At 37.9% G+C, this 21,032-nt stretch overlaps 1 protein-coding gene across 1 annotated transcript; it reads left to right on the top strand.

Moving 5' to 3' along the window:
- The first annotated feature begins 7,388 nt into the window (after positions 1 to 7,388).
- LOC121325859 (adaptin ear-binding coat-associated protein 1-like) lies at positions 7,389 to 19,370 on the top strand. Its single transcript, XM_041268948.1, has 8 exons — positions 7,389 to 7,525; positions 11,122 to 11,222; positions 11,758 to 11,862; positions 12,182 to 12,263; positions 12,623 to 12,731; positions 13,317 to 13,488; positions 14,727 to 14,817; positions 15,394 to 19,370. Exons 1-8 carry the CDS (start codon positions 7,431 to 7,433, stop codon positions 15,440 to 15,442), a joined length of 804 nt encoding a protein of 267 aa, XP_041124882.1. The 5' UTR covers positions 7,389 to 7,430; the 3' UTR covers positions 15,443 to 19,370.
- Positions 19,371 to 21,032: the final 1,662 nt, after the last annotated feature.

Genomic DNA, 21,032 nt, shown 5'->3' with positions numbered 1-21,032 from the left:
GGTGTCTTATTCTTTGGTGGTGTACTGGGAACATGAACTTGGGGTGGGTGCTATTGACCATGGACTGTATTGTAGGCAAAATTGGTATGTATATTTGGTAAATTTCCTTACACAGTTTAAATTAGTCCGTGTACCATTCTGCAGCATCCTGCGAGTGGGGGAGTTTATATGACGGCATTAAAGTTCTAAAAGCACCTTCGAATGTGTCCAAGTGCCTCTCCATAAAGTTATAAAACACATTCCAATATGTTTAAAGGCCTCATAAAAGGAAAGTTGTTAGAACCCATTTTAGGGTGAAGAATGTTTTCTGTTTAGACACTAGTATGGCAATTAGTTAGCTATTATTGGGTAAGTCTGGGATGTTAACTGTATGGAATAAGCTATATGTTAATGGATGTTTGATTTTTTTGCCTTTATGGAAATAAACTGCTTTGGGAAGGTCCTTTGTGATTCTCAGTGCTTTGTGTTCACTGTACTGTAATGCTATGGAGACTATTTTTTTGAATAAAACTACTCTGTTGAAACAATTGAATAAAGACTGTTGAACTTCTTCAAGACGTTTTCAAACCCCTGCAGCATAATTCGAAGTAGAAAAGTCAAAGTAGCCTTGTGTCAGTCTAGGGCATGTAAATGCCTGGAATGTGTATAAAAGTGCATGCATTTGGTATCTTTGAACTCAGGACACTCCAAGGAATTCAGAAACACTGTTTTTCAACAAAAAAAACTAAAGCTGTCAGATTCAGAGGTCCGAATATTGTGACAAACAAATGATTTTTACTACATACAATAACATTGCCTCAGATTGCAGAAGAATTATGTGCAACAAACTTTTCTTTGGTGACGTACTGGGTATATGAAAGTGGGATGGGAAATATACACTGTGGTGGGCTGCATAATTGAAGGTGGAAGTCAAAGTAGCCTGGTATCAGCCTAGAGCACTAATATCCCCCAAAATGAATACAAAGATTTACACAAAGACGTATGCAAATCAAGCAGCTTAAAAATCTTGCATCAAACATAAAGGTAGGATTACATGAGCTTGACCCTTGCAGTCTCTCATCAAAACTTAAACTAGAAATGAAAACTTTGGGGGGGTCATCTTTGATCCTGGTCTATCATTTGAAACTGTCATTTGGATTAGCACCTAGTTATTTACAGGAGTTACAGACCCCATATCTTCCAGACTGCAGGATGAAATCACATGATGTGGGGCTGCTCATTATTCCTAGGGTCAATAAATGCAACACGGGAGGTTGGGCTTTTTCTTGTCGAGCTCCAACCCTTTGCGGTCCATTTATTCAGCACCTGTCAGACGCATCGGGTCCAATTTATTTTCACACAAGCTGGTTATTTTACATGCGCTGTTTAATAGTAATTTTTTTCATAGTAAAACAGGTTTAAAAGGCACTGCATATCAACCGGACACTCAGTACTGCATCTCCAGCCCCGCCCCACTCCTTGTTCCCTGTATTTATCTTGTCATACTCATGCATACTGATAAATCCTCTCCTGATCACTGGTTTTATCACCAACTCTTCAATAATGCTATTCAAGTCATTATTTTATTACTATAACATCTCAAAAAGCTTGGCAAATGTCTATGATATTCTTCAACGCTGGATGCGGAAGCAGCTATCTTGTTGTGAAGTGACAATGAGCCCGATATTCGAAAGGTTTGAGCACTGTGCAGAGGGGTATGCATGTCGCAAATGGCCGTTGTGCCGAAATTGTGCCAAGTTGCCATATTCGAAACATTATTTTGTGTGTCACAACCCATTCTGCGCTGTGCACAAATAAAATGTATGCATCCCGCAATATGGGGGGAGTGGTCGACAATATGCGTGATCCTGGTATATTCGAAGGTATGCGCCAAGCACAAAACCAGGTTTGTGACGCGCAGAATAAGGATTGTGAAAGGACTGCGTTAATTCCACTCGCACTACCATTCCAGCACTGACTACAAACAGGCAACAATGGGAAACGTGGGTAGCATGCAGCTAGCCAGCAACAGCAACTCCGACATAGGTGAAGATATACTGAAAGAGTGTACCGCCCTCGGCACACATATTAGGAGCTCATCTATGTCACATGCTGCATGATGACATGGCCAGAACAAACCTGCGCAGTCATGCCTTGTCTGAGAAATTGGTAGTGTCTGTCTGCGTATTTCGAATGAATCCGTCCGTATTCTGGATACCAGTATTCCGAAAACATGATATCGAATACCCACTTAGTATTAGGATACTATCGGAATACTTGCCCTTCTAGACGCCTTACTCAGAAAACCATTTTTTTTTCTAGACAGATAAATCGTCGTTTTATAATCTATAATATATAAGACGACGGCTTGTGTGCCCAACAAAGCCTTTGCAAAAACTGTGCACAAATATATTAATGCTTGTATGACCCCAAACTGGTTGCCAACTGTGCAATATCTTCTTTTATATATATATATATATATATAGTATATATATATATATATATATATATATATATATATATATATATATATATATATATATATATTTTTTTTTTTTTTTTTAGTTTTTTAGTAGATCAACAGTCAATACCAGCAAGTCAATCAGACAACAAGAACACATATACAGGAAAATACAATTAAGACACAGGGAAATCACATTTAAAACAATATATCAAATTTAAAACAAAATACACAAAATTAGTCAACTACTGTATTTAAAACAATTACAACTCTCAGTCACAAAATTATGCAGTTTACTCTTAAATTGCAATATAGAAATCTCGGTCTGCAACTTTAGTTTGGACTGGAACTCATTCCAAGACCATGGGGCATAATAAGCAATGGATCCTTTGCCAGCCTCAGTATGCACATTTGGGATTTTATATTGCAAAAAAGAATGAGATCTGAGGCTATGGTTACTATGGGAAGCTATAAGGTATTTATTTAAATAAGAGGGTAATTTACATTGAATAGCCTTATATACCAGAATATACCAGTGCTTCAACCTGAGTAAAGCCAAAGTCCAGCCTACCAAATCGTATAATATACAATAATGAGTATTAAATCTTGTATTTGTAATGTACCTCAATGCTGCATGATATAGCGAGTCCAGTTTACCTAAAGCTGATGGTGATGCAAACCTATATACTGCGTCACAATAGTCAATTTGCGTCAAAAAAATACAAGCAATAAGCTTCTTTTTTGTTTCCATAATAACATATATAACATGTGCATATCATAGTGACGTTTATATCGTATTTCCATGCTCAGCAGACGAGTGTGGAAACATGCACTCACCTCTGTCCTGCATACTGCCTTCCTTCTGTTCCTTTAATACGGTCCTATTAGCATATGGTAATACATCAGTAATTAAAAACGTAATGCAAATATATTCTAGTTGGACATTCAATATGCACATAGAGCAATCAAATTTGAATTTGGCGAAAGCCCTAATTCGTCTGAATACACCAATATCTGCACGATAATTGCGACGTGCTAGTTCCAATAACTGCACACCGCTAGTTCAAATAGTTTCAGAGTAACAGTCCACTATAGAGTTGGGTACAATAGTACAAACGTACAATAGTTCAGAACCCCAACCTACCATCCACACACACTGGATGGGTGGATCAGTTATGTGTTTTATCACTGTATTGATATGATGGACAGGTGTAGTGTGTTTACATATACAGTTCTTCACTGCACCACAGGGATATCGGCATCCAACATGTACCATCAAAGTATGGAAATGAAGATGAGCGAAGGATGAAGAGGGGAGGGGGGTCCTGCCTGTTATCTTTGTTGTGTGTTGCCACACATCTGTAAATTAATTGTATAAATACGTCATACTTGTGGCCCATTGCTTTATTTGGCTATTCCATAGGTTGCTGTGCATTACGGGTGAGGGTTGGGCAGCTGCAGTATGGAGAGCCAAACACCAACAGGACACTCTTGCTGTGAAAGGCATGCTGATGCTTTCCTAAAGTCAGAGCGGTGATACGATCAACCAATCAAATACCTGTATTTTCTCTGCAGCAGTCCAATCATAAGTTAGCTGAGGCGGGACAACTAATTTCTGGCCGTTTTTATGCAGCTGTCCAGTCTGCTGAATGTCGACGTTGTTAATTGTACAGAGACTGTTCGTTTATTGAGAAATCATAGTAGGCTACAATTAACATTTTAGGAGCTTATGTAGAATTAATTATGATTCTTACAAAAAAAAATGGCATAATGAAAAAAATCCATTCCGGCGACACTCAAATCCTTACAAACTGGGCTTAATCATGATGTTCAAATGGGTGAGTAGAATGAATAACATAACGCATTTCTGTGTATTGTGTATATAAAAATGCTTGATTGATGTTTACTTTGCAGGTGAATGACCTCTTTACATTTACAAATCAGAGAGTTTGCTACCACAGTAGACTTTGTCACAGCACAACTTATATGAAAAAAAAAAAAATCATTCAGAAAAAAAGACAGTATCCAAAGCCTTTTTTAAATTTTACTTCAAAAACATACAGCTATGTTGGATCTGCTGGCATTTAAAGAAACCTATATAGTATTTCCTCGTGATACAATACTGTCCGTATTCAATAAAACAGTGGCGTTATCCGTTCATTAATTTGAAAACTCGGCGCCTAGCTATGGAGCCAATTGTGTATTTGAATGGTCCTTATGTATGTGTGCAGGATATATTGTGTGGTCTCGTCTGCTGTCATATTGGTACATACTGTGGCGACACCAATGATAGCAGCTTGTCGGGGTAATGCCATTACTAATGGTGACTGTCCATCATTCTGCATTCTCGCTTGGCTGTTGTCTGCAGTTTCTATATTGGTAGTGAATGTGCTGACGGTTTTGCGAGGCACAAAAATATTTGCGAATTGCTCAAAAAACTGATATATTCCAATGTGCAACGGCTTCCAACTGCTTTGTGACGTTTTGGAATATCTCTCATTTTGTGCCAAAGCACTATTTTTTTGCGAGGCACAAATTTAGCGAGGGGATTGTGCGAAGATCGAAATTTGGGCCCTATGTGTATTGTTCAGATCCGGCTCCTTTTTTTCGGCTTCTCTCAGTTTCTATCGCCCACACGACCATTGAAAGCTTTTCTCTGCTTTTTCGGAGACTAGGGACCTGTGCTTGATGTCTATTTGATGATATCGGATAGGGTCTGACATTGGACCGGAAAGGAAAATCCGACCGCAAAGGGGTAATTATGGACTGCTCTGCCTTTGTCAGGGAAACTGGGACCATTACAGTTTTTAAGTCAAGACTAAAAACTGACTTTTATAAAATGGCTTTCTTAGTGGGTTTTTAATTGCTGCTTTTGTATTATGTGTATTCTGTTATTTAAAGCCTCATTGTGGTAGTTGTATGTGTGCCATGCTATACAAATATATTGTGGTTTGTTCTTTTTTTTTCCTGCTATGTATGCATTGCAATACTTTTGTATAAGAAGCACTATATAAATACAATAAATAAATAAGTACTTTAGTTACTAAGAATGATGCAGGTATAAAACATTTTGGAAATAAGACTCCATCTAGCAATCTGCCACTTTCCATCAAGTCTCCGTTTGTGTTTCTGGCAATACACTGTGTACTAGAATGTGCTAGTACTGAATATAAAGACACTGGAGAACCTAGCGTACATTACATATATGTTACATATGTCTAAGGCAGACAAACTGAACCTTGTAAAAGCATTTTAACACAGAAATTACAAAAAAGAAGCATAGTATTTGAGTCATTAAATAAAATGGTAGAAGGACTGGAAATAAAAATAAAAAATAAAGAATATGCAATTGAAGCTACTTGCTCTATAAAAAATGTATTAATTGAAGCTTCTCTTTGCGCATTCGCTAAATAAAGTACTTCTTTTTGTGCTTCTTTGTGTACCTTTCAGTTGCCTGGAGATTTTAAATGGTTCCAGTCTGACTTGAAAACAAAATGGAAAATAATTTTGTTTGGGAACATTTTACCAAAGTATATGGTAAAACAATAAAATGCACTTTGCAATGAAAGACTGAGCTACAGGAACAGCACAGGGGCCATGTTAAATCACTTACGATGTACTCACCTACCTGCAGAGAGGCCCTGCCGCGAGCCCTGGGTTCCATTGACTGCAAGACTGAGAGTAGAAGCAGCAGAAGTATCGCTTCATCACAACAACTTGTGACACCAAAATGTTCTCCAGAAAGATTGAAGCTATAAGGAACCTAATTAATGAAATGATTGCTAAAGATAAATTTCCTATCAGCAAGGGTTTCGTTGCTCAAAAAGAAACTTAGTGCCAAACTACGTCGTTCCCAGCAGAAAAACAGAGAGAGAGAGAGAGAGAGAGAGAGAGAGAGAGAGAGAGAGAGAGAGAGAGAGAGAGAGACTGAACATCTAAAAAGTCACAACTAAAAGTTCCAGTTGGAGTGATATTTTCAGGGATTCAGTGACCAGATTTCCAATGTCTATAAACGGGACACACGGATATGAATATAGTGCTCTCATCAGTATTACTGTTTACACATTAAACTAGAAAAAAAAAAAAAAAAAACGGCCTGACTGCTGCAAACCTTCCCACTTTCACTTTCATTATCTATAAGTTATAACCATGTTTTATTATTTGTATCTTTAATACTAATTTAATTTAGTAACCTAATTTAATTTTGTAACCATATTTTAATATGATTGAGGAGTGCTTACTTAATTAACATAAGGGGTGCTATCTGGAGGGACACCTGGGCAGTCCTGGACAAACTGGGACTCCTGGTCACCCTAATTTATGCTGGGGACATGGGGGACATATCCCCCTCACTCTTTCAACAACAGGGAAATGCCCCCCTCATGTTGCAGCAGTACTAAAACGTATTTCTCAATAATGTATTTGTGTAATCACAAGTCAGTACAGCAGTCTCCACTAGGATCCAGCAAACTGCTTAATTTACAATACACCAATAGCCTTATCAAGAATTTAAACCCTTTGAAAGAAAAAAAAAATGACATGTTAATTTTACAAAATGAAAAACAAACATCTTAAACATGCTTAATTCTCCATGCCACTGGTTATACATTCCCCCCTGCAATCATACTACCAACTTATTTTATACCCAATGGAATATTAAAATAAAATCAATATTATCATTATTTGTTCCCCTCCACTAGCAAGGACCCATATGAAGAATGTATCAACCCCCAGTTTTTTAATATTATTAATTCTATATAATATGTATATTTTAAGCTTGGTCTAGATTCAGAATTGTCTAAGGCCAGAGCTACTATTCTTTTGTAGCAACAGCTGTGGCCGTTGATTCCGTACTGATCCTGCGAACATGGCGGCGCACAGCGCAGGTCAGCTGGAAGCACAGGAATTGTAAACTGTGAAGCCGGATGTACTGGCAGGAAATTCAGCTTGTGTTGTGGTGGGGGGTGTCTGCATCTAAAGCAGGGGGAAAATGGCGAGTGAAGGAGAGTACGAGTCGGTCCTCTGTGTAAAACAAGACATCAACGTGTATAAGATTCCTCCCAGGGCATCCAATCGAGGCTACAGGTACAAGATCGAAATATACAAATAGATCTGTTATGTATTATTAATTACACGATAACCGCCGAGGGTACATGTGCATTTGGGTAGTTATCTGAATAATGTTAATCAGTAGGTGATTTCTAACATATTAAATTAAACGATTGAATTATGTTAATGTAAATCGCCAGCGCTTGTCGTGTTTGCAGTGCAGTAATGTTTGAGAATGCATTTGCTCAAGCTACATCTGTTTATTTTTTTTTAAAAAAATGACATCACGACATTGCGTGTGTGAACTACATTATTTGCATTACATTAATAATGTCACAACCGGTGGTATTTTTTCATTGGATTATAGAAAACAGACGTAGCCCTATATCTGTACACTGTTTTATTTTGTTGCTAGAATGTAGGCTTATATCATTAGTAACATAAGTTAAACTAAACATTACAGCGCTGCGGTTAGGATGCAAGTGTGTTCGTGTTGCGTAGGATTGATATTACTGGATGCAAAGCATCTTTGAGCTGCATGCTTGTCGTAATTTGCCAACTTTCTGTGCTGTGCAACGAGACCGCTTTTCAGAATATCGTCTGCCAGTCACTCTGGTGACACTCCAGTAAATGATCTGAATGTAGTGGGCTCTGTGCAATTTTTTTAAGCACTCAGCCAACCACTGGTCATCACCTCCTGAAGTGACCTCCTTCATGTTGTGTGTATTAATATTATGTAATGGTTATACAAGTATTGACTTACAGTCTCCATTTGTCTGCTCAAGAGCAAATAAATAATTTGTATGGGAATCCCCACGCCAATTCAGTATTTGTTATTTATAATGAGTAGTTTAATGTATTATGTTGTGTTTATTGCACTGAAAGCCTGGTGCAATGTAGCAAGGCTTCTAGTGTAGCCTGTTATTATTGTTAGTGCTGTTTTAGTAGCATGTAGCATGTTTTTCTTGTGAGCTGGAATTGGTATATTGTATGCTGAAAGGCACATTTTGATTATACTGTTTTTAAAAATCTTACAGATAGGGCCCATTGGGTTAATTCCAATTTGATAATAGAACAAGTAATGGATTATGAACCTGTAGTAAATTACAGGTGTGTAGACCTAGTGGTTCCTGAGAGCACAGGTTACAATTTGCCATGTTAGCTGGAGTTTAGGTTAGGTCAGTCATGGTAACCTAGGCCTTGTAGGTGATCAGCAGCTTGTATTTAATACACCATTTTTAATTGCAGTAAATGTGTACCCCTAATAAATCAGGGGTGCCCAAACCTTCTTGGGTCAAGGCCCTATGTGCCAATAGGCATCCTGACTGGGGACCCCCACCAGACATTTAGATTCTGATGCCTTTAGTGAGAGAGGTTGTACATTTCTACCAGTATGCTTTCATTATAATTAGTGTCATTTAGAAAGAATGCTCCATAATTACCACACACAGACTGCAAATGCAACATAACCCTGCATAGAGAGCTATGGTTTGTGTTATTTATTTAGGTGGAATAAAATAGATCAAGAACACATACTGGATTTATGTGTTTTATTTAATTAAACAAAATTGTTGTAATGATAAAGTGCATAATTACCTATTTTGTTCTCCTTGCAATCACCCCCTTTGGATTTTAGTGTGGGCACAAGCTGACATGAATAATTAAAGTAACTCCAAGCACCAGACTGCAGCATTCATATAAAATATGAATGCTGGTGAATATTGCTTTGTCAAGGTCATTTGGGAGACAACATTTTTGTATTCGCTTGTCAGGGACTTTCCCTGAAACCATCTTGTGCCACCCCCCCCCCCCCACCCCCCCCCCCCCCCCCCCCCGGCCCCCTGTGTGTGTGGGTCGATGATACATTAACTACTTGTGAAAAGATTCTTGGGTAGGAGAGTGTGCATTAATAAGGAGAGCTATGTGAACTGCCCCACATGGTGAGAATGTTTCATGAATGTATTGTGTGGTTCGGTTTATTTGGAGCAGTGGTGGTGGCGGCAGAAGTTAGCCCTTAAACTCATAGTCTTTGTTCCAACCCTGTTCTAAATGGTTTAATTTAACCATTTCGACCTCAGTCCACATCCTGAAGTGGTTAATTATGTAACGTTAAGCCTGGAGTGACATTCACCTGGGGGTTTTCAGACACGCTGAGTTCAGAAATGATAGCTGCTAATTTTTTTTTTTTTTTTCATTCTCCTTCAACCTGTGACCTTGCAAAGGTTAACCTAAAGGGAGAAAGGGACCCTGACCAGAAAAATCACCCTGGGTGCAATTTAGATGACTTATTGAACAGGGCTTTTCAGAAAAAAAAAATACTAGGAGCACCCTTCTCACTTCTGGCAAATTGCAAGATTAGGGGTAACTGACACATTTTATTCGTCATTGTATCATTGTAACAAAGAAGTCCCAAGTCCCATGAAAGTTCATAACCCCTCAGCTCCAACCTAGTGCCAGTGGAAGCACATACTGTTACTTTTTCCAGTTTGGATAGAACTATGTGGCACTTTAGCCTCACCAAAGTGGCCATAAATAAGCAAATGCATGACAAATGCAAATTCAAAAATCCAAGATCCCTGGATACCATAATATTTTGCTTGATGGTTGTAGATCTCATCGACATCTATCCAAACATATCTTTGGGTGATTTTTTGGAGTCCCACAACACAAGTTATTACGGCCTAAACTTGGTACAAATAGCAAAAATTCTAATTTCAAGGGGGTTTAATGACCAGTGGTGGGACTTGAAACCAAAAGACAGAATTTGGAAGAATGGTAGCTAAAGGTCTTACATTTTAGGACCCACATCCCCTACAGGGTAAAGGGTTGGGCTGAAGTTTGAATTAAACTCGTCACTTACCCCTCATCTGGCAATTTGCCAGAAGTGAGTAGGGTGCTCCAAGAATTTTTTTTTTTTTTCTGAAAGCCCTGTTCATTACGAGTAGAACGAGGTGCTACACATGATGGTAGCATCTACATTGCACACAGGGTGATTTTTCTGGTCAAGGTCCCTTTTTTACCTTAAGTTGACCTTTGCAAGGTCACAAGCCGAAGGGGACATTAAAAAAAAATAATGATAATATTGCCTATCATTTCTGAACTCAGCATGTCAGAAAAGTCCCAGGTGAATTTTTCTAGGAAAATCTGAGACGGACAGGCAATGAAATGTCCCTTTTCTGGTTGAGTTGGTGTGGAATGTTCCTTTAACAATAAGAGCGTTCATTCCCCATAAACTATTTATTACCCCTCAGATGCTTTGTTTTTGCTCCCAGAAACATCAATATCTCCTGTTTGGGAAAGTTTTACAGCACTTCAGTTCAATTAAAATATGCATTTACAAAGATTTCTACAAGAAATGTGCAGTATGTACAGGATATTGGACTATTTGACTGGAGGTAAGATTTTAATAACTTCCTGATCTATGCGCCCTCAGCTTCTTTCTTTGCAGTCTTTTCATAGCTGGTTTGAATAGCCTCATAGTCCGCATAGCAATATTTCGCATGTGGTTAACTAACTGCACAGATTTGTGAGAAGATGGAAGTTAACCAGTAGTCACGTTTACATACAATTTCTACTGTGGGTTTTCAGAATTGCTCCCTCCGATTGACCACGTCTCACATGTCATGTTTTAGGGCGTCAGACTGGAAGCTGGAGCAGCCTGATTGGACGGGACGGCTGCGAATCACAGCGAGAGGAAAAGTGGCTTATATTAAACTGGAGGATAAAGCCTCGGGTATGTACTTCTCTTCATGCAGTGCCTTCCCCTGACAAACCAGACAAACCTTTCGGAGGCAAACCATTCTGCCACTCTGAATTCAGCCCAGCCAATCATAAATGCTGATGTAGAAGAAACTCACGTTCCCATTTTGTTTTCTGTTGTCTAAGTATCTCTTTGTGAGTTCATGCTGCTACTTCAGCTTGATCGCTCTAGTATAATATTTTAATAGTTTCAATGTCTTACACAGATCTGTACCTAATATCCAGCTGGGCCACCATTTGCCCTGATCACAGCCTTGAAATGGCATAGACACCACAAGGTGTTGGAAGTAATGATAATCCAATCATTCATTTAATATTTCACACAGAGGGGTAGGCTAATTAGTTTACTGGTCTGTATTCAGTAGGGTTATGTCTCCCTGACTTCTGTACAGGACTGCAGTGTTGAAAGAGTTGGTGGAAAACCTATTGTTGCTAATGCTAAAAACAAAAGGGATTTTAAAGCCTAGTAAGAAAGACAGGGTGTCAGTCTTTGTAATCTGTCTTTGTAGGAGAGCTGTTTGCTCAGGCCCCAGTCATTGAGTTCCCCGGGATCACAGTGGAGACTGTCAGCGACTCCAGTCGATACTTTGTTATCCGTATCCAAGATGGAAACGGTAAGTTCACAGGGAAAAGGGGGGGCTTGTCGAATAGAAAAGTGGCTGGTTGTCGTGTAGTCACCTGATTTGTTTGTGTGTCTCTGTATATATTTAAGTTCAGGAGCGGGTAAAACGTGATATAGAGAAAAACAATAACTCAAAATTGGAGCAACAGAAATTTTTCAAGTAATTAAGATCGAAATCTAAAATCTTAGTTTCTCAAACAGTGGTGCCTTCGTTGGTCTCCATTAATGATGGTGCGGAATGAAACATTTATTCTGTGATCAGGAATTGATGTATGGGGGTTAGCTATCGATGGTTCTTGTTTGTTCTACAGGACGCAGTGCTTTTATTGGGATCGGGTTCAATGACCGTGGGGATGCTTTTGATTTCAACGTATCACTACAGGATCACTTCAAGTGAGTGCCATCATTGTAATTGATTGATTTCACATGGGGCGGTACTGGACATGTCACAAGTTTTTTAAATTTCTGCAGATTTGATAAATAAAGCAAGTTTGCTGGTCTTGCCTTGGAATTCTGTTACTACTTCACTTCCTAGTTCATTTCCACACCAAGACATGCATAAAACTCCAAACCAAATGATACTGACAAAAGATAAAACTGAACCAAACCGAAACCGAATTTATTTTGTGTCACTAAAACGCATCTGTAGTCTCAGCACTAAACTGCCGTTGTTTTCGGGAGCCCGTCGCGCACTGCATGCAATCGGAGGTTTCTTTAACCTAAGTTTCTTTTTACTCCCTTTCTAAATACAGATGGGTGAAACAGGAGAATGAGATCTCGAAGGAATCTCAGAACAAGGATACAGGACCGAAGCTTGATCTGGGTTTCAAGGAGGGACAAACCATCACCCTCAATATCGGGGTAAACTGCTGATGCCATTACAAAAGAAAACTAGTGCTTGCTTATTATAAGCGCGTAACTAGTTGTCAGACAGTGTGATCATGGCTCCTATGAACCTTTTCGCCGCTGTCCATATTAATGCATTAGGGCGTGACAGGAAACAAACTGCAGTGTGTGGCCATAGCTATTACAAATTTTGGAGTGCTGTTTCTGAACAGATCTATACAATCACTTGGAATAATAGCATTTTTATATTAGTCATAGATTACAAGTCTTATCACATAAAATCAAAACAATATTCCCAAAATACTGGAGAATCACAATGTGTTTTGATTTAGAGTTTTTGTGTTGGTTTACATGACTTTTTGCTTTGATTTGAATGTGCAGGTTCCAGATGTTTTGGGACGCGTCGTTTTGATTACCGACGACAAAACCTAGAGAGCAATAGGCAGACAAAAGTAGGGAAAATCGTATTCCGCTTCTCATTCTTTTTGTTAAAGAAGCATAGCATACAGTAAATGAAGGTGGGAATGCTCAAGCTTAAAACATGACCAGCAAAAAATGGGTTAAAACAAACAATATTTTTATATATATATTTCTCTCCAGCAAACAAAGAGGAGAGATGGTAAGCCCCGCCTCCAGGGGGCAGTAGGTTTTGGGCTCCTCCCACCTCCCCCTGGTGGAAAGATAGCCCTGCCCTCTTCCACTGAATCACCCAATCACATTCCAGAGCCAGTTGCGCTAAACTCTGCTCCCCGAGTGGCAGCAGAAGACACAGGTAAGGCGGGAAAGGCAACTTTTGCTTTGTGTTTTTTGTTAAGGTTATGAATGGCCTTATTTTAACACTGTAAAACTACAAGGAATTGTTCAGAACACCTCCTCTCCTAGTTGCAACTATGCTGTTTCTTGTTAGTTTTATACCTTTTAAATATTTAAATTATTTTTCAGAAAATGTGCCTTTGCACTTTTTATTTTCCTGCTGAAATGTGTCACAGTTTCCAAATATTTGGTTAAACTATGGTGGCAGATTTCTCATTTTCAATACATGGTTCCACATATCAGTTTTAGTTCATTTTCTGAAATCATTAGATTACAGATGCTATTCACCTTACATTATTGACTCTGTTTGATTTGAGGAAAAGCATCTGCTAGGCTGACTAGACAGCGCTGAAAGCCCAACATGTGGTAGACACCAACATTGTATATTCCAGCTGGATCCAATTCTGGTGAGGTGATTACTCAGCCCCCTCAGCATTGGATTAAAACAGCATGAATATGACTCTTGACATTTGAAGCTTACTTGGCCCACTTGCGCTGGAATGACTAAAGCTTCAAATAACTGGGGCATGAAGTATATTTGGGAGCAGTGTCCTCGTTGATTAGTTACCCAGGACATCCTATACAAAGAATATAAAAAAAAAAAGTTCATTAATTCAGTGTGTGAGACTTAGCAAACTATAGACAGTGCCAGCAAACAAACATACACAATTCTAAAGCCTGTAGTTACAGTAACCCAAAGTTGAATCTCTTTGCTTGGCTTTGCCGGGACTGAGGCCCTGAACTGGGCAATGCTTGCGTACAAAGCTACCTAAAAGACAAGCAAGGTTTTAAAATACAATTGATCTTTTTAGCGCTAAATGCTTGTAAACAGATCCATAGATTAAACTGCTGTTGCTTCCACCGGTCTTGCTTCAACGTAACATGTAAAGCGCAGGAAGTGAAAAAATTATATATATATAGCTTGAGAAAAAAGCAAGGAATAAAGGGCCCGCCCCCCCCAGTGATAAAGTTGCTTACGGTAATATAAAGCAGGGATGGAAATATAGCAATATGCACATAGCGATGTGATCCATTCCAGGTTTTACTAGAAAAGACTCAGTCAAGCTCCTAGTAAAACTTGGAATAGATGAAACTGCTGTGCAATAACTCTTATTTCCGTCCCTGGAATATTGAAATGAAAGCCTAGTTAATGCCTTTAAGTCAATGTTCCCAGCTGACCTCTTCCCGTCGTCTCAGGTTCTCTGTTAGATTTGGACGCCCCTGATTCAGTTCCCTCGGTTCCAGCACAAAGCTTGGATACATGGGGAGATTTCTCAGCTCCAGCCAGGTGAGGTGCCTTTATGTAAACTACTGAACCATGTATTACAGACTGTCTAGACATCCATTAAAGAATAGGTAGCTCCAAATTTAATTTACTTTTATTTTCCTTTCATTTTTTAGGATGTTTGCATTCATTCAGAGTGATTCCTATTGCATATGCGAAACAATGTGTTTTTTTAATTTTTTTAATGTTTTGAGTTCAGGATCTTCCTTCTTTGGCAGTACGTTGTTGTTTTGCTCTAGACAGTGCTGCTGATTACTAATTTAAGAACACCTTGGATGACCTTGCCTACTTCACACATCTATGGCAGGCACCTAGAACTGAAGATCTGCTCCTGAACTTGTTCAAAGCATCTTAACGCAGACTCAAGAAATGAAAGACAACATTTCAGCAATTGTCGTAAGAACAGCTCGGAATGTTTGCAAATATGCAATTGAAAAGGCTATTTGAAGATACTTCTTTTTTTAAAGCAGACTTCAAACTTGCAAGTTAAAGCTTTTTGGAAAGGATGAATGAAGGGTAGAACATGTTTCTGCAGAGGCTTGCACACCGCATAATGCATCACATTTTGTTTCTTTGCAGTTCCGTTCCCGCTCAGAACAAGCAATCGACAAACTGGGTCCAGTTCTAAAAGGGAACACCACTCCCAGTCCGAGCCACCAGTGATCAAACTGAATCCCAGTATCAAACTGGGAACTAACCAGTTTCCCCATGTCACCTTACATAACCTCAACCCCCCCCCCCCCCCCCCCCCATTAATTACCCTTACCTGACCCCAGTTTAGCATAGTCAGACCCCTATGCGCCCCAAACACTGGTAGTATCTCTGAACTCTTAGTTTTCACATTAGTATAGGTGTACTAATTTGATGAGAAATCTTTGTTCATGACTTTGTATTATATAAACTATTTTAGCAACATTGATCTAACTGGTGTGTGGCATTAGCTGCTTTCCAGAGGAACCAATTTATAAAAAGAAGCCGCTTCCAGTGCCAGTTCCATCTTCCTCATGTTGTTTTGTGATATTTGCAATGGGTTCTGTGTTCCAGTATTTGAGGAGTTTATATTTTTCTCTAGATCTGCCTTTACCTGGCTTTTGAAATTGCTTTGAGCTTGTTTGGACAGTCATGACTGTCCAAAGTCATGTAAACTGCTTTCGTCATTCCAATCAACCCATGTGACAGTGTGATCTTTCAGCTTTACTGGCCCAACGTAGGTGGGACCAGCCAAATTGAAAAGTATCACATGATTTGAATAGAATGTGGAAACTCGCAGACAGGTGTAGAAAAAGATACGGTACAAACTCAATATGTGATTCCCAGAACCACTCAACATGATTGCAAACATTGTAAAAAGGTTAGGGAAAGTTAAATAAATAAGTAAATAGTGAGATTTGAAACCCTTTCAGTCCTGAATTGTTTTTGTTGAGCTGAAGAATACAAAGTTAAGTTATATAATTGAAAAGCAACTCCTTTATTGAGAGGACATATATTTTAGTGAGTGGGATGTTAAAGTCCCGTTTGTACTTGAAAAACTAAACACTAAGGTAGGACTGAAAGGGTTAATGTTGCTATATTGATCCCAGCCGGAAACGAAAGAGACAAAGTACACAGTTCATGTTGTGACAGAGACTCATCAAAAATGTTTATTATTATGTTGCTATTTAGTGCTGTGTGTAGTGTCTTTTAAAGTTACAGAAATCATTCTAGGTAACGGAATGTTGGCTTGTGGCCTCCTAAAACAAGTCCACTTCAGACATTCTACATGCCGCCCACTTACAAGGGTAAATCACGTGGTTTCTGAATTCACGCCAATAGCTGACTTCACTTAATCGCTTGATACTTATTCTGCAGCATTATGCTTAACACTTGGCTATGCAAAAGTAGTCATTTGAATGTTAGTAGCATTGTCCCTGAAACCTGGCTATGCAACAGGCTTTAAAATAGGATATATCTTTACCACTGAAGTGCACTCTTAGAAGTTGTTCTCAAGCTTGTACTTTGTCAAGCTGTACAGTTTATTTAGTCCTTTATATCCATGGAAAATCCCATAATTATATACAACTGTGGCTGAAATGAGAGACCCAAAAAAGAACACAACAAAAGTACATTTATTGATAACTTCATCTTTATTCCATGACATTCATTTTCTGAATACGCTCCAGCCTAATAATATTGTTCCATTGTATATCATTGACTGTTATTGACCCAGTAAGTTCATTGTTTATCTTGCCAGCTTAATTTCCAGGAAGAGCAATTTTTTGTGTGATTGGTTCCATTCCTTGCAATGAGCCACTGCTATTAAATAATAATAATAATAATAATAATAATAATAATAATAATAATAATTAATAATAATAATAATAATAATGGCGGCAGAAGATCCTGCGAAATGCAGATTTATATAAATAACAAGACTAGTAATAGCATACTGAGGCACTTCCCTTATAACTTGGTTGTAGTTTCTTAAGAGCAAATGTGTTGCAAGACCCGGTTTGCCTACGGACTGAGTATGGGAGCAGGAAATACAATCACTTAAAATAACCTTACAAAAGCCCAGACTAAGAGGACATTTTGGCTCCCTGCTCTTCAGTGCATCTGAAATCGGCTGAATTTGTTTGCTAGTCTCTCAGCCATTAAGTGTTTTTTTCTGATGAAACATGTTGCAGATAAACTCACCATTGTGTCGTGGATACCCCCATTTAAAAAACATGTTATTATGTTTTCCTCCAAAAAAACGTTTCCCTACTTTATCAACAGCGAAAAATGGACTTGCAAGCTGTCCTTTAGGTTTTAGCCATATCCTGAATACCTAAAAAATACTTATACTTAAAATATACTATTCCAGCACTCAGTTCTGGGTTTCAGAACTACTCTAGTTTTGAAATCACTGGTGCCAGGAATTTGAGCAGTCAGCTAACTGCTAAATCTGCACAAACTGATTCTGTAGGCAAGCTCCATTGTCAGCAGTGCAGGTTTCTGTGTTCTAATTCTGTACAGGCAGGTACAGCAGCCACAGTATGTCTTCAATATGGTGTAATCCAGTTATGCAGACAGGAATGTCTATATTTATTTATTTATTTATTTGTTTGTTTAGTTAGTTATTAGAGGTCAACACAGGTGCCTGAAAATCTTGTAAAATTTCAGTGAAATCTGATTTGAACAGCTAATTGTTCCATAATTATGTTTTGATGTACTGTAGTGCTGGTTACAGTTGGCTTCCAATACCAAAGTGTACGCAGAAGCAGAAAAAATTGAATATTACTCAGTGGGAAAGGTCTTTTGACTGCTATTCATATTACACTAAGCTACCAGATGGCGCTTTTTAAGCATGTATGCCAGATTTTGTACCTGCACCTACCTTTTATTTATCTGTGTATTCATTTATTCATGTAATTATTCAATCATTTTAATGTATTTTATTTAAATTGGTATAAAATACTGGAACATTGTCTTTCCTTTTTGTCAGCACCCATCCCATTTGTTGTGGCTCTGTGTATGACAGCTCACATGGGAATGAAGTGCTGTCAGTCTCAAGGTGCTGTGTATGCTGACAGAAAGGAGAAAGGTCACGAGATTTATATATCTGAGCTCTTTATCATATTTATTGGTTGACGATATGGTTGCACGTAGTCCAGTTCATATTTAGTTTTTATCCCAATGTATTCAGGTACCTTTTATCAGACTCCTTTCTTAAAAGAGAACTAGAATGCATTGCTGGATTTGTTGCTGTCTCTGTGAACTTGGTGCCATGTGATCACACTAAAGTGTTCATCACTCTTGGTAAGCAGGATCACCTCCTGCAGCTATAAATAACAACTTGAACAATCAGAATATCAAGCTATGAAGATGAACAGATCTTTTAAAAGGAGAGGCGAGCTGTGAAGTCAGTAGAGATCACCTTGACTGGGGATGTGGGTTATGTTCATCCATCATTACGCCATCTTATTGCACCAACAGTTTGCCTCCCTCCCCTTCATGTCACTAGTTAGACATTTCTTAGTGCTGCCTATTTCTACATCCTTACTATTATTAATTAAATAATTGAAGACTTAAGTAAATATTAAATGTATATATAAATATATATCTATAAAAAATGTGAAGCGTAGAGTGTTTGTGGTCTTAGATGTGTACAATTATGATGTCTTATCAATGCAAAGACAAGATGTAAATATTGTGGGTCAATGTGTATCAATGGGAATAAAAGGAAACTTTGGAAACGAGTTACAAATAACAGCATAAGTGATGGTTCTTTTTTTTTTTTTTTTTTTAATAAAATATAAATGTCCTTTCTGCTTATGTACATGTATGAGAAATTGATCATTTTGTAATTGAGCCAATGCTTCTGAACCTATTGCACTTCAGTCTGATTAAACTCCCAACCCCTTTACAGATCAAAACTGGTTTACCTGCAGTGTGTACAGTATAGATGATTTGGCAATGGACTCCTCAAATAGGTAACTATCAGAATTTGCATGTACTTTCTGATATATATGCTCTGAGCACACTCTTAAACTCAGGGGGAACGTTCAAGGAGGACATAAACATGTTTCTGACTCCTGTAAGTGGATTGTTCGTGCACTGGGCTTGCAAAGTATCCATTGACTTTTTAACAATCAAGAAAAACACATAGGCTCATTTAATTTGAAGTTTTACGAATCAGAGCAGTGTTAGTACTCTTTCAGTTTATTAAATGCTTTAAAAATTGGATTGGTTGGTTGCGCAGACCACCATAAATCCCAAGTAAAAAGCAGTCTTGGTGATCCAGTGCTTTACAGGTTTAACAGCATTAGTACTTCAATACAGTAATACACATATGTTATTATATACTTGGCGCTTAGTCTATAAAATGCAAAAAGCTAAAAACGTCCACTGCTAAATTGTAGAACTATCTATCTACGTGTGTATATACAGTGCCTTGCAAAAGTGTTCAGACCCCTGACCAATTTACAAGTGGTACATTGAAATTTTGTTCTGTTTGATATTTTATTTTAAAACACTTAAACTCAAAATCAGTTATTGTAAGGTAACATTGGTTTTATGTTGGGAAATATTTTTAAGAAAAATGAACTGAAATATCTTGCTTGCATAAGTATTCAACCCCTGTGCTGTGGAAATTGCATGGGATTGCATGGGAATACGCTATAAATGTCACTATGACATGAGCATGTTATATATGTTATTATGAAAACAGAAAAAGAGGCTTATTGTATGTTTTTGCCACAAATTGACTATGGTGATGCACTGTATAGGTTTGCATCACCATCAACTTAACTGGACTCGCTATATCATGCAGCACAGAGGTACATTACAAATACAAGGCTTAATACTCATCATTGTATGTTATACGATTTGGTAGGCTTTGGCTTTACGCAGGTTGAAGCACTGATATATTCTGTAAATAAGGCTATTCAATGTAAATTATATGAATATACTTATTTAAATGAATACCTTATAGTTTCCCATTGTAACCATAACCTCAGATCTCAGCACATCTGTAATTGTTTTAAATAGTTGACTACTTTTGTGTATTTTGTTTTAAATGTGATGTATTGTTTTAAATGTGATTTTCCTGTGTCTTAATTGTATTTTATTGTGTATTGTTCTTGTTGTCCGATTGACTTGCTGCTACCTGCTTGGTTAGGTCTCACTCGTAAAAGAGGTTTTAATCTCAGTGTTACTACCTAGTTAAATAAAGGATAATAAATAAATATATATATATATATATATATATATATATATATATATATATATATATATATATATATATATACACACACACAGTGGCTTGCAAAAGTATTCAGACCCCTGACCAATTCTCTCATATTACCAAATTACAAATGGTACATTGAAATTTCGTTCTGTTTGATATTTTATTTTTAAACACTGAAACTCAGAATCAATTATTGTAAGGTGACATTGGTTTTATGTTGGGAAATATTTTTAAGAAAAATAAAAAACTGAACTATCTTGCTTGCATAAGTATTCAACCCCTGTGCTGTGGAAGCTCCAAGTTTGCACCGATGAAAGAAATTGCCCTAACGAGGCACAATTACCTTACCATTGGCCTCCACCTGTGAACCATTAAAGTTGCAGTCACATTTTCTGGATAAAAACCCCACTGTTGAAGGATCATTGGTAAGGCTGTGAATCTGAAGGAAAATGGAGACCAAACAGCATTCTACAGAAGTTAGAGATAAAGTAATACAAATGCATAGATTAGG

This window comes from Polyodon spathula, chromosome 13 (assembly GCF_017654505.1).
Source record: "Polyodon spathula isolate WHYD16114869_AA chromosome 13, ASM1765450v1, whole genome shotgun sequence".
NCBI lineage: Eukaryota > Metazoa > Chordata > Actinopteri > Acipenseriformes > Polyodontidae > Polyodon > Polyodon spathula.
This window is presented reverse-complemented; position numbering and strand designations above follow the sequence as displayed.